This window comes from Apteryx mantelli, chromosome 2 (assembly GCF_036417845.1).
Source record: "Apteryx mantelli isolate bAptMan1 chromosome 2, bAptMan1.hap1, whole genome shotgun sequence".
Classification (NCBI taxonomy): Eukaryota; Metazoa; Chordata; class Aves; order Apterygiformes; family Apterygidae; genus Apteryx; species Apteryx mantelli.
This window is the reverse complement of record NC_089979.1, coordinates 64,865,036-64,879,672: the sequence shown is the minus strand read 5'-3', so window position 1 is coordinate 64,879,672 and position 14,637 is coordinate 64,865,036. Positions and strand designations below refer to the sequence as shown.

Sequence of the window (14,637 nt, the reverse complement as noted above, 5' to 3'; positions counted from 1 at the left end):
TTTTTAAAACAATGTCCTTAGAAAAGGGGAAATGGTACTATATTTGGCTATTCATGCTAACTGCCTTGCTCAAGAAAGGTGCCAGCTGAACCCTTACAAAAGAAGTAAAAATGCTCACACTTGCCCTGGTATTATTGTCCTTTGTAATGAATGGTTATGATGAAGAAAACCTACTGGACAGGCAAGGCTTTGCTTTTGTCCTTGTGATTACTTCTAGGGTTCATATATGAGGGCTCAGTAGTCTTGAACTAGTTGCTCTTCTTGCTCCTGGTTACACAATCATAGATTATTGTATGCAGTCATGAAGAATGTGGCAGCCCTTAGTTAGAAAACCGCTTCTGAAATGTGTTCAGTGGGAGCTGAAGTACTCAATGAACGTACAACGCCTTAATTTTATTTAGTTGAGGGACTGCTGCATTTTGCACCAGGAATGAGGGCTTTTTAAATTTAGGTTTCATTTCTGTGTCCATGACGCATGGCTAGCAACTAAGACTGACATCACTTCAAGCAATTTTCCCCTGGAAGAAACAAAGTTTTAGAACCATCTTAAGGAGGAGGTAAATGGATCCTTATGTGTTACTCTTCATATAGCCAGTATCAGTAAAGAGTTTAGAAGGGTTTTGCACTCAAATTGATGTTCTGCCAGTGTGAAGGCCATGATATTTTTCTAGCTGTTTGCCTCTGCTTGTCGATATCTCCTTCTTACCAAGGTGTAGCTTCCACCAGTTGATTTTTAGTGAATTTCTGGTTTCATGCAGGCTCTGGCAGAACTGCAAAATGATGACCTGTGGGAGACCAATGCCTTTTTTCTCAGTATTGCTAGCTTTTGTGCTGTGTAACGTCCTTGGGAGCTTGAAGTGAATGTGGAATAGAAAGTTTGAGAAAATACAACCTGTGCACCTCTAAAGGTGAAAGTTTTGGAACTAGTGACCATCCATGAAAGCCTGGTGGTAACTTTATTCCTACACAACAAAAATTATGCCAGAAATTTCATGCGACTTTCAGAATTTTCAAGCTCTTTGAAAAAAGAAGTAATGTTTTCTCCATAAAACTTCAAGCCTCTTAAAAATAGAACAGTGAAGATAAAAGCAGTTTCTGGGTAAAAAGTAGTCTGTAACTTGGGCTGTTTGAAACCTGTTTCAGATATCCTGCAGGCCAAGGAAGAAAGCTGCTGCTGCTTTCTATAAAAGTAGAAGCCTGCCCTTGCTCTTCATTTTCAGTACTTATCATTTTTACTGCATTCATAATTTTATATTTTGCTTTTGGAAGACAAAGGGACAGAATGATACTCCCTTTCCCCTGATCTGGCTGTGATTATCTAGAATAAATCTCCCTTTATAATCTTATCGCTGGGCAATTCAGTTATTTTAAATGTGAGCCTTCTTGCCCACTAATCAGTTCATCCTCAGGTTTTTAAAAGCACTATTTCATAATTCTGCACATTTGGATTGCTTCTGACTGTCCAGCCCAGTTCTGTCTTCACTTATCCCCTTTTCTCTCCTTTTAGACAAGGCAGGCTCTTTCTTTTGCTCATAGCCTTTGCATTCTTTCCAAGTTGATGCACATAGTCATTTGTAATCAAGGCTGTAAATTGTATTTAAAGCTGTGCTCCACTATCCATGGATATTTGAATCATAAATGAGAGTATTGTCCTGCCTGTACTCTCACTTATTCTTTCAGCCGTAATAGATCCTTTCATTTGTGCTCAATTAGCTTTTCCACTCTTGCATTCAGACCCTGAAGTTTCCACTCTTTTCTTCAGGTCTTGAATGCTGACGGTGTGGCCACATTTGCCTCTACCCCATAATTCGTTTAGCTCTTTTGTGCAACAGATTTCACTGAATATGGTTTGTTTGTTTTGACAAGTCCAAACACTATGACTGTATTGTGCCACAACTGTGTCATAATATAAAAATGTTCCCCTTAATTATTGCTGGGGTACTCAGCCCTGGAAGACGCCTCTTAGGTGTTTGGGTTTTTCTGTTTAAATATATTGCCAGGCTGAAACATAACCAGATCTTTTTCTAGAAGAAAACCTCATCTGTTAGGTGGATGGGGGTTTTTTTGATTTTGATAGAAGTGAGCCAAGTCACAGCAATCATATGTCAGGAGCAGTCATTTTTAGAACAGCACCCGACAGTGTTTTAAGTACACAGAGTGCTCTTCCTTGCACTGCAGTGCCGGTGCACTGAGCGCATAGTGTGCAATCCAGCACGAGGCCATCTCGAGCCCTTCCGGGGGCTCCTGACTGCTCTGCTGTCCTGTTTTGCAGGTCAGTAAAATGACTCCATGAGGGCTGCATGATGTCAGTGTGGTAAACCTTCCTAGTGCTCGTTGCTGTTCCTTGTTAGGTATTACAAGTCTGCTGGGACTTCTGCCTGATGCAAAATATATGGCTCCTAATATTTCTAATGATTTGTTCCATTGCTGTTGCATCTTTTTTGTATTTGCTGTCATCTCTGAAGGTAGAATTAAAAAGAATCTTTCTAGCTAGGGTTTCCTTTCTTCCTTCAGCTTTCCACCCCCGTTTTTTGTTTCCTTTTTGTCTTTGCTTTATGAGAAGAGAAAAAGCAAAACTCACGGAATATTAGCCAGCTTGATTTCCTTGCTTTGGATTACAAAATGTGCACATACTTTTTCAGTATGATCAGATAGGTTTTATTTCTCTCATTCTATAAATGTGGGTTGTTTTTTGGAATTGCTATTCATTTCTTTTATGAAAGTATTTTTAAGGGCCTCACTTTGAACAAAACTGTCTTCTTTTAAGCAAATGTTTCTATTTTGTACTGAGCCCTGGAATAATGTTGTAGGCAGGGCAATAGATGCTTTCAAAACTAATGTCTCAGAAATTATTTTGAAGCTAGAACTTGATCTCGAACTTGATCATGACCTTTCTTTCCAGGATGGAAGAAGAATCTATTTTAACTTCCTCAAACTGTTCTCAATGAAGTTTGTCCTTAACATTTGCTAAGATTTCAGGTGGGCTTAAACTGCACACAACAGATGAACTAATCCCTAGTTTAATTCTCTTGCTATCAATAGGCATGATGGAGGCAAATATTCTCCCCAATATTCCCTAAATTTTACTCTAACGTTTTGCTATCCTAAGATTCCCTAGAATTAAAAAAAAAAAAAAAAAAAAAACAGGCTGACAGGCTAAAATGAAGGATGTTTCACTTTTGGTATGTAAGTGAACAAAACCCAGGGAGGGAGTGGGAGGAAGATGGTCGAGGTGCTAGGATATCATCAGGGATGTGAATCTGGAAGCAAGTTCGAAAAATGCAACAGTTTTAGTTAGTTAGTTAGTTAGTAAGAACTTTGCTGAACTGCATTTGGAGGAGAGGATCTCATTAGAACTCTATCCCTAAATCTCACCAGCAAGAGATGACAAATTTAAGGAATACATTATCATGCTTGGAGCGCTACATCACCAGTAGCAGAGCTTGTTGGACAGAACTGTTACATTTCCTGGAGCAGCCAACTCTAAGGTTAACCCTTTCATGAACATCAAATGTAGCTAGATTATCTTTTCATATTTAGGGATATCCAAGGTTTAAACCCTTATCTTACATTTTTCGTACAATTAGAATGGGTCTGCAAATTCATTCAGACCTCATGGCCCTGTTAATTTGTGAGGTCTAAAATCCACAATCTTTACAGTTCCCCAAAGAGACTTATATAAATAACAAATCTGTGGCAGTGCTATTGAAAGCCCTTGCTATTTTTTATATACGTGTAAAAAACTCAGTCACTAGTCTTTTCTTCAAACACCTTTCTTATTGCGGGATCCTGCTCATCAAGAAATCAAATTTGAAATCCCATCATTTTGTTCTGAAATGAGGGTCAACATGTGTCTCTGCTGATATGGCTTTTTCCACATTAACTGACCTTGTGCAACATTTCTACTTAGTGAATTATAATCAGTAGAGAGAGCCAGACCTGTACAAGTCTCAGTGGCCTCATTTTATTATATGCACTTTAAGGATAGACTGTTAAGGAGGAATATTGCTTGGATGATGGTTAATAGTGATCTGGCAGACAAAGCACAATGGAATTGCCTAGTTTGTATCCCAATTTGCAGATTTTGAAGGCTGAAAATCCTGTGCTATTCTCCCCCTTTGTACATCCGTACACTGCACATATAATCATATCGCATCTTCCAGAGTTAATGCCATTTGTATACTCTATACTCCAGTCATACCATCTAATACTGCTATAGATGATTATTTTTCTTTTGGTTTTGTTTTGAGTTTGGGCATTATCTGAGTTTTAAATTCCTGACTACAGAATATAATTCCAAGTTGTCAGTCCAGAAGGGCAAAAGGTCGTCATCCTTTATTAAGATAACTGTGTGCCAACGTTAGAAGCAATGTGAGGCCATGCTACATATCCGTGAGGTAGCTTGCTCTAAGCATCGATTCAGGTTTTTAGACTCTCTGGTTCCTCTGTATTTCATGTTCCCACAGTTTAAGGACGGACTGAGAGGAAGGTAGGTGGAGGGCAGGAAAGAACACAAGAAGAAAATGTTACACAAATCAACAAGCGCCGTCATCGGCAGCATGCCAGGAATGCATCAGTGGGCTCGGATGTGGAGAAGTCTGAGCCTGGTTGGTTGCAGAGAAGAGAGGACCTCTCTTCTGCGAGGCGATCTGCAACCAGAAAATGTGTGAGGAAAAAGAAAGCTAGCCATAAAGCACACTCGTGGCAGTTCCCTTTTGATATATGTCCTTTGGGCATATATTGAACTGGAACTGCCCAGCAGCAAAGCAGAAGTTGCAGGGATATAAAAGCATCCCCTGTTTTGTCATTTTCAAATTAAAACAGTCAGTATGTTGTAAACTCTTACTGCCCATTACCCCCATGTGCCCAAGTATTGTGGCAAATGCTGTGCATTACAGCTCTCACTGACCAGAGAGCTCTATGATATCTCAAAGCAGAGATGAGACTTAAGGACAGATTATCTTACTTCTCTGAGAGGATGTCAGACTCTTACGATTATTTTATCATAGTGTTTTGGTATTTAATATACAAGGATTTGACAAAGCACTACAGTATAATCTTCTAACAATACCCATTTTGCCCCATAAAATTATAATATCCAGTCTTAAAATGTTAAATATGTCACTATTAGGGTAGAGTATCATAAAATTCAGTTTATAATATTAAAACTCAAAAATGACACAAAGTTATCAATCACATTCCTTGGTAATATTCAACTTTCTTCATTTTTCTTTAATTTTGCATTTTAGTATAGCAAATTGAGATTAAAGCAGCAGTCTCCAGTTCAAGGTCTCTTGGTGGTGAATGGCAGTAAAGTTATAAGTAAAGTGATAAGAAAACAAATCACACTGAAATCTAATATTTAATAATATTTCAGACAGATTACAGAGATTTAAGACCCTGTGCTGTAATCGGCATTGGATCAGGGCAGATATTCTAGTAATTACAGAGGGAACGCTTTCATCTCCTTTGAAATAAATGCAGATCATCAGTGGAAGATTTGAAATATACTGAATAGCTAGTGTAAAATTGAGATTTCTTTTTGGGAGGAATTTTTTAAATTTCTATTTTGCTCCCAGAACCTTTCTATGAACTCTATTTTACCTAGTTTTCTTTTAACTGAGGATTGATTGGAAATTGTATATTCCTCCCATTCCCCATCACCTCTCCAAATGGTGCTAATATTGCACATATTTCATCTGGACTTTTACATTTCTTGAACAAATATAGGGAAAACTTTCCCCCAAAGTGGAAAAAGCCCCCCAAATGGGCTTTAAATGCTCTGATGTATTTCTTTTTTTATTATTCTTTATTTTTTTCTTTTTTGAATACCAGAATATAACAAACTTGCAGTTTTAGTCGGCTAATAAAAGACTAAATCTCCTTTGGAAAATTTGTTCAACTGGCAAGGAACCAATGGCCAGGTTACACAATAATGCAAAAAAAAAAAGTTACACTTGAGTTAGCGGGGCTTTCTTTGCACGTAATGTACATATCAATTACTTAGTGATGCATTATACGGTATAATCTAATTCAACATGTCAAACTTTTCAACCCAATTTGTAAATTCAGCTGCATCAGCCTCGGAATCATTTACACCAAGTAATTTTTAGCTTCTCTAGAAATCAGCTCCTATGGAAAAACTGGATAGATTTATTGTATGTGTTATACTCTGGGACCTTGCTCAGTGAGCAAAATGAATGCATTGAGTTTCACACAGTAGAACTAGATATTGTGTATTGTATTTTGTATGCTGAGCCTTTTTCTTTCTTTTCTCTCTCTCTCTTTTTTTTCTCCAATAGAGCTATCCGGTCTTGAATATGTCAGTGTGCCCTGAATGTGCAGTCACATTCTGAGGTATGTCTTTGAACTCTTCAATGGTGTTTTGCATTTCTTTGAGACCTTTTATGGGAAGGAAATAGAGAAATGTGGACTAAAATGCTGTGCAGTTGGCTCATTATTTCTCTTCCATTAAAAAAAAAAAAAGGAGTTTTTGTTAGACAGGGACACCTCCGTTATATAGTATATTCAGCATCTACTGTGCGTGGCTCCATACTGATACTTGCAGACAGCATGGGGTATGGCGTACCAATTTAGAAGGCCAAGACAATAGTTCTGTATCTGCTCCGAACAAAGAAATTATCATCCCCAGCTAACAATTACTTTGACAAAAGGATAAATTGATTTTCAGTGTATAGCTCATTCCTGGCCAACTTTTTACTTTATTTTTTAAAATAACAAAAAACAAGGGAAAGATTAAGACTAATGGCTAATAATCAGAGTGTAATAAAGCGTGACCAGAAGAATTAGAAGCTACCCTGTCGTTCTACTTAAGCTGGCCAGACATATCTGTGGAAGGATGGCAGAAGAGGACTTGTAAATACATGCTCCTCTTTTAGGGCTAGATTCTGTCACCCTTCCTCAGGTGAAGTAATGTCTTAGTACTTACATGGTCTTGAGCAGTAGGCAGTTGGGCGTGGAGATCACAGTATGACATTTGGTGAGTTTCAGACGGAAAAGCTTGTGCAGCAGCACTCGATACACAACGCTTGGGCTACAGTCAGCTGCCTCAACACTGCAAGGATGCTAAGTATGAGTGTCAGCTAGATAGACATAAATTAAAGATAGTTAAAGAAAAATTTCACAAAGGATTATTCTGACATGTAAAAAGAGAAGCCAATAAAAATTTGGTATAGAAAGACTGTACTAGTATATTTTATGAGGTTACTTTTAATTAAATTTACAGTTTTGCATATTTTATTTCTACATGTGTTAGGCATGAAGAGAAAGAGGACATTCTGATGTAGTTTCCCTAAAACTGAGTCAATTTTTTCCCTACATTTATGATAATATCCCATTGCTCAGTGGCTGTGTTTATCCTTTAAGTGGTGGGGAATGAGAGTTGACTATCTCAGTTAATTCTCCGCTGTAACACCCATAAAGTGTAATGCATTAAACAAGTTTAATTTTAAAAATCTATTTTGCACATGCCCTTTTGACAGAGACATTCCATAAGCGGATATCTTTTTATACTACTTGAGGCACAGTGTCTGACAGAGATTACTGTATAACCTGAAGTATCGGTGTAAAAAGCAAGAATGTATACATGGGATTTCATCCAGAGCACTCAGCCAAAAGAAATACTGAACCACTGCTAAATCATCCTAATGAGTTAAGTATTGTGTGTGGTGTTGTTATTTTAAGCAAATGTATTCGTATTTGTTTCTGGAACTATAAGGGATCAGTCAAGCAAATGTTTCCGTGAAGGGAAAAAAATATATGTTCATAAAACTTACACTGCCTTATTTTCTTGGTGGCAAAATATTTAAAATAATTGTTCAATGAAAGACTAAACATTTTCTTGGAAAACTCATTTAATTCAAGAATTAGCCATATAGGTGTCCACTCTACTGTATAAAATAATAAACTTCATTCTTTCTTTTTCTACTTTACCTTTAAAACATAGCCACCTTTATAAAACCCATATGTTACACATAACTAGGCATTTTCATTTGAAAACACAACTACAAAGAATTAGACTTACAGGCCTAAGGAGAGCATTTGACTGGTTTCCAGTTTAAATTGTGGGGGAAGGGAGTGGAGACGGGGGGAAAGGTGAGAAGGAAATGGTACATAACAACTTAGGCTCAGTTCTTGGTTGCCAAAACAGGGGCTTTCAATACGAACAAACAAAACTGCCTCAGTCTTTATGTTCTTCTCCAATTTTCTGTTGGTATAGGGATTAAGTAACTACTGCAGTTCATACATGAACGTTTTCCCTCTCAGATGTGGAACATCTTCCAGACAGCTTGGCCAGGAGCTTTTGAAACATCTGCTGTTCTCTCTTCTCCCATCTTCACCTTCCTGTCATCCAGCCTGTGATGGGTATAATGATGGGGAAGCAAAAGCGGGTAACTCCTGAGTATTGTCACTGTTTTGTTTTGAGTAGGAGCTGGATTTTTTGTTTGTTTTGCATTTGCTTTTGTGAGTAGTGAAAGAAAAGGGCATAAATATAGCTGTGTGTGTGTTTGTTCAAATACAGTAGATGTGCGTAGGAAACTGCCACTAGGTAGGAAAGAAGCTCTGGTGGGTAGCAGACCTTCAAAAGGATTTGGGGGATTCCAGCCAAGGTGCATTCAACACATCCTGGGGCAGCGCGGGGCACACCAAAAACAACTGTACCTTTTGAGGGCTCTCAAATCTTGGCTTGCTGAGAGACAGTTCATTACTGGTATAATTTAAGACATTTGCACATGCAGCCTACTAAGAGTGCCTGGAGGGTTGTTCCATCAGCCACGTGTTGCTGGAGTCCATCAAGCTGAGCCCATGCCTTTTCTTTGTTTTGAAATGCCACCTGCCGTCTCAGCTCTCTGCTAATCGAGGATTGTCCTTCTGGAAAAACCTTCAGAAGATCATTTACGGCAATGTGTTAGACCCATAGGAACAGAGCGAGGGGCCCTCCCTACTGTATGCTAGATCCTTTTCCTTAGTCTACAACACACAGTCTCAGTCTCAACAGAACTGGTTTGCTCATACACATTATGTCAATGAATCATTCTGGCTAGATTTGCTTTTTTTTATTTTTTTTCTCTCCCCTAAAACTTTAGAAGATATTTCACTGAGCAATATGTACAACTAAAAGGCCTTTAAGGAATTTTCAGTCTACAATACAGGAAGACCAACCTCAGTGTAGGATTGTTTTCACTTTTCCTCAGAAAACAAATGTTTCTTTAGTATTGAAAAATCATAAAATAACACCTTGCCCTTTCCTTTTTTTTTTTTTAATAAACTTTCTCACCTTTTTTAGATAAAGTAAATTCAGCTAATGTCTTATTGGTATAACTTTTCCAGCTGTAGGCAAAAAAGACCTGCTTTGGCATAGATGTTACCACTCTGAAAAAGCAGAGACCTATAAACATGAAGAACATGGTTTCAGTTTTATTATTACAGGCTAAGGCACACTGTGTCCATTACCAACAGCCGGAAGATGAGAAAATGACTAAAAATGGCATTATTGGCTTTCTCATGAATGTTTAACTGGGAAAGTTTAGCAGGATGAAGACATTTGTGATAGAGACAGCTCAACAGGGATTTTTTCAGTTTGTGTCACGTAACTTTTTTTTTTTTTAATTTCTGTTAAGATGTCTCAGAGGTGAGCCGAATAGCTTGAGTCAATTGGAAAAAACAGTGCATATGAATTGTTTAAGATCCCCACTCTGCTATACAATGTGTGTGTCCGCATGTGTGTTGTATGCGTATGCCTACAAATTGTAAATACATTCATCTGAGAAATAATGCATTTGGTGCGTGTCACCTACTTCATTTCCCCCATGGTTTCCTGTCTTGTAGGGAGGTCAGCAGAGGTCTGCACAGCTACTGCAACCTTCTCCTTGCAGGAGGGAAGGGCAAGGTCACAGCTGGGCACATGAGCGCAGGCTGTTTAGGAGCTGGCAATTTCTTTTCGTCTCCCCAGCACTGCCTGGTGCAGTGCAGGCTCCACTGGGGCAGCTATGTTAGAGCCTGCTCTGTGGAGCAACTTCACTCTCAGCTGCCTACTGAGTGAGGATATTTCTACACGTCTCTTCCAGGTAGACATGTACTCATGCTGCCCATGTTCTGGGCTGACCAAAGTCACGTGGCCACAGTTAGCTTGAGCTAATCGCCCCTGCAGGTATGTTAGTTGCTGCTCAGTGCACTGATACAGTCATGTGCGTGCTGGTCTGGTGGGAGGGCAAGTAGGCCACATGGGGCAGTTCAGATGAAGGGCAGAAAATGCTCGGGTACACCTGCAAAATATCACAGAAGCTGTGTCTCAAGTCGGCTCCAGTTTCCGCACTTGAATGCCTTCTTTAGTGGTATTGTTTCAAGTGAAATCTAACCGTGATTGAGTGGCAGGGACCCATTGCTTTATTTGACTATCACGTGCTAAATGCATCTGCAGCACAGTATTTGATTTTAAAATGGCAACAGTATTTGCAGTGTTGCCATAATAGCTGCAGATCTCAGCTACTAACAAGACCTTACTGTGTCACTCATTTTACAAATATGGAGTAAAAGATACTCCTTGTCTCTTAGACTGTAAAGTTTAGGATGGAGAAATGTCTAAGTGTGGGACACAAGCACAGTGAAACTAAGTAACTTGCCTAAAGTCTTACTACCCAGTCAGTGAGAAAGCCATGGATAAAAAACATGTTTTCTGATCAGTGCTGTGCTCACTTGATCATTTCCTTTTTAAATAAAAACCCTAGTGTTTAAAGTGCTGTTTATAATTATCGTTCCAAGCAAAGTTGATAAGGTCAATGCACAACCACCTAAGACAGAACAAAGTTATATTCGAAGGCTCTGTAGTGCATACGCAGTGGAAGCATAGACAGGGGCGGTGAATTTTGGAGAATGGTGGTGCAATAAGCTGAGTTAACCTGTGAAGTGGGAAAAATATCAGACCTTCTTGTCTGAGCAAGTGTCAAGATGTGGGGGAGTACTGAAGCAGAGGCTGGAAAAGCACAGGGGAGAACATATGGATGTGTCTTCTGCTCTTGCATTCACAGCCCCCCTATACGGGGGAAGGTCACAGTGTTCTTAAACACAGTGAACATGCTGCAGCTCTAAAATAGACAATCAGAATAGTCCACTAAATACTGTTTGTATAAATATAGAAATATGTATCTGTATATACAAACACAAAACTCTCACTTACGATAGAAAATGGACCAAAATTGGATTGAATTTTATTTCCTAATTTAGTTGAGGATATTTGAATCACGTTCAAGTTCCAAGAGAAAATGACTAAAAATATTGGATCTTGGATAAATACATCATTCCGATTTGTGAATAACTGATGGGACATGTTAGGGATCCTTTGGAAATTCTTCTCAGTTTTGACCTCAGCAACGGAACTTCCCGCTCAGTAGCAGTGGCCAGTCAGCTCCTGAATTTATTTATCATTTTCAGTGTAAACATGAACATTATATCAAATGCTCTCCTGAATATTCTAGTTTTATATAACTAGCTATTGAAAAGAATAGTCAAAGGAACAGTTGAAAGGATTTACTTGTAGAAGAGATCACGAATACCATATTTATCTGAATAAAATGATTTTGAAATTAAATTCCTTTTTTTTCATAGAGTTTCTAACAGTGCAACATTGGATTCAGTCTTCTCTTTCTGAAGTTTGTGGCATAACATACCCTGATTTCTATGTAAACAGGCAGACTCCTTAGGTCTCATTTTAGCAAAACATTTTTGTTCCAGCTTAACTAAAGGTGGGCTAAAGAGTTGTTGATCTCCAGCAGCCCAAGGTTAGAGTAAAAGCTTTGATGAATAAGGATTAACTGCTGAACAAGTGCAAGAAAATGATCTCTTACAAATTGTTGAAGCTAGTCATCTTTTCCAGAACTGACCCATGTGGACTAGACTTTGTGGTGTCAGTCCAGTTCTCTTTGTTCATATCACCAAAAACACCTCTGCTGTGGAGTGCTGGTCCCTCGTCTATCTGAACTTTGATTAAATGTGTGTGCTACAAGCAGCCAGAAATTGTCAGACTCAGAGGTATCTGTACGTTAGCCTCCTTACTTATGCTGACAAACAGCTATATAAGTCAAGGGGTGTCTGTATGCCATCTGTTTCCATTCAACCAGCGATGTGAGAAAGAGTTTGCTTTATTTCACTGCTTGGTTTCACTGCTTTGATCCCACTCCTTGTCTTCTACTGCTCCTTACTTTCTCTATTGTTTTTCTCTATTTACTTTTCACTATTAATCCTTCCTTACCCTTGATATGTCCCTCAAGACTCCTATTCTGTGAGTGGTGAGCACCGTCCCATTCATGAAACTTCTTTTGTAATCGGACTGATTCTGAGATCTCCTGACAGCACAGAAAGCCTACTTTCATCTGTGTCCTTGCAGAGCAACCTTAACATCTACTGGTGCATGTTTTATGCATTGTTTACTCTGGGGATTCACGTGTGCATGGGACAGTGCTGGCTGTGGATGAGACTGGCAGGGATCCTTCCTTGTGCATTTGAGGACCACCCTGTCATGATCAGGTGTACCATATATCATGTTCACCTGACAGTGTCCTGCCTCCTATGACTTCTGAGTACAGTGCTGGAGAATCTCAATCATTTCAAGCTTTCAAATCACAGAGATGGGAGACCCTTGATACTATTTTCAGTCTGGGGATGTCCTGTGATTGATCACTCTCCACTTCAAATTCCAAACGGAAATGTCTGCAGCTTTGCTCCTTCGCTCGTATGATTATTGGCTCTGTGTCATACACTTTTCTGATCCTGCAGAATGAAAAATTGCTCTCTGCTTTTCCTCCAGTTCTGCTGTTCGCTTGGCTATGTAAAAGGTAAAATAAGATGGGGTGTACATTATTCTACCTGGCTGAGTTTGATAACTCCTAAGGTTTATGAAGCCAAACTAGTGAATATACCCACATCAGACCTGATGTTGCAGGAAAAGGACAGTTCCCAGGTAGATATTTCAGCCTTCTGCCTGTCACAGATGCAATTTTTGGTGGCTCTTACAATTGAAGAGGTCGTGCTCCTTTCTAGTAAGAAAGACAGAGTATGGAGAGCTCAGCCAGATTCACTAACCCAGTCAAAGGTTTTCTTACTGAGTATGACTAAATCTGTTCCCTCATTACCAGCCCTTAATACCATGAAATACTTTTTTGAATTGAAAAAATCAAGTTTACTGTCAGCTCAGATACAGTTCATATGCTGGCAATCTCTCCTCATTACTGCCAGTTTAGAGGTAAGATTGTGCCTTCCTGCTCTCCTGGAGGGTTTGTTGGTTCAAAGCCATTGCAGCAAATTATCCAAACAGGGAGTCTCTCTGCCCTTTATAACTGAATTTAATGTAAACCAGGAGACACATTTACATGTTTTCTTCCTCAGACCTCTTGCTTCCAGGACTGCAGCCTCTGGATGAAACAATGCACAGTCTTGATATTAAAAGTCAAGTTTTATACTCAGAAGACCATGCCATTCAGACATTCTCAGCCTCTTGCAGACAAGTCAAAGGCCACCTACAAAACTTGACAATTGGCTGTGTGTTAAGACACGTCGTAAATCTGCTGAGGTGAAGCCCTCTTTTTTGAGCACAGAACAATCTGTCAAAGCTCAGTCCATGCAGGAAGTATCACTTAAGACTGTCTTCAGCTTTGATATTTGCAGGACATAAAGGATTTCCACTTGCATCTAGTTCATGAAACACTGCACCATAACTGAGACATCCAGGAATGATGCTGGATTTGGCAGGAAGGTGGTGAAAATTGCTGCTTGAAAAAAGGACTTTGCGACTGACCTCTAGGTGTAAGGTAATGCTTGGAACCATTGAAAGTTAGACATAATTTACAAGGGGAGATGGAGGGAAAAAAAAATAAAAAAGAAAGATCATTTACCATTAACCACTGGTTTGTTGTGTCTGGCCTGCCTGTCTCTTGGCTTCTCAATTTCTTTTTGCCTCTTTTTCTCAGTTCATTATATCTCATTGGAGTTGAGAGGAACTGGGAGCCAAAGGTGCCCACCAGTTTGTATGCATGCCCATGTGTTGATTTAGGGTAAGGAGGCAGAGCCTAAATATATGTTATGGAAACTTTAGGGCAAAAATATCTCAAGCTTTAGCTGGAGGGGACACCTAAAGTCAGAATGTGTAGATGGAAAACACCTCTTCCATGTATTCTGGTTGCTTTGTATTGGTGCTCACTGACATCTGAATTAACTACCTCAGCAGGATGACCACCAACTAAATCATTTTTCAGGTGGAATTTTATTTGTCTCAAACGCTGGGACATCCTGGAGAATGCACCTTCTCACTGCAAGCTCTGTGACTGCATAGAGGAGCCCTGACTACCAGACCATCACTTTTGATATTGCTATTACAATTCGCATCCAGGTAAGAAAGTCATAATCAAACTGAATAAAACATAGATCTCCCTCACTATCTACGACTCAGAACTTTAGCTGAGTCCTCTCAAATGCACAAATGGCTGATTATGGTTGTACTCTGGGAATGTTATTCCTCTTTAAAAACGTTTTCCTTGAAATACATGACAATATAGAAGAGGAGCACACGAAATACTTGAATACCTAGGAAACCAACTTAGTTCTGTTTGACAAATCCTCCCTACC

The 14,637-nt window shown here is 39.2% G+C and overlaps 1 protein-coding gene across 6 annotated transcripts in view; it reads left to right on the top strand.

Annotated features, from left to right (window-relative positions):
• The window catches only part of ZNF516 (zinc finger protein 516), a 141,852-nt gene that overhangs the window by 115,366 nt on the left and 11,849 nt on the right, over positions 1 to 14,637 (top strand). For 3 of the 6 annotated variants that reach the window (XM_067290765.1, XM_067290766.1, XM_067290767.1), the window contains exons 7-11: positions 6,303 to 6,357; positions 7,503 to 7,671; positions 8,287 to 8,411; positions 13,402 to 13,823; positions 14,268 to 14,401. In XM_067290765.1, coding sequence (XP_067146866.1) covers positions 6,303 to 6,318 — 16 coding nt within the window. In that variant the 3' untranslated portion in view covers positions 6,319 to 6,357; positions 7,503 to 7,671; positions 8,287 to 8,411; positions 13,402 to 13,823; positions 14,268 to 14,401. Of the gene's footprint in view, positions 1 to 6,302; positions 6,358 to 7,502; positions 7,672 to 8,286; positions 8,412 to 10,088; positions 10,161 to 13,401; positions 13,824 to 14,267; positions 14,402 to 14,637 lie in introns of those variants that run through there. The other 3 variants (XM_067290770.1, XM_067290768.1, XM_067290771.1) reach the window with 3 other exon arrangements.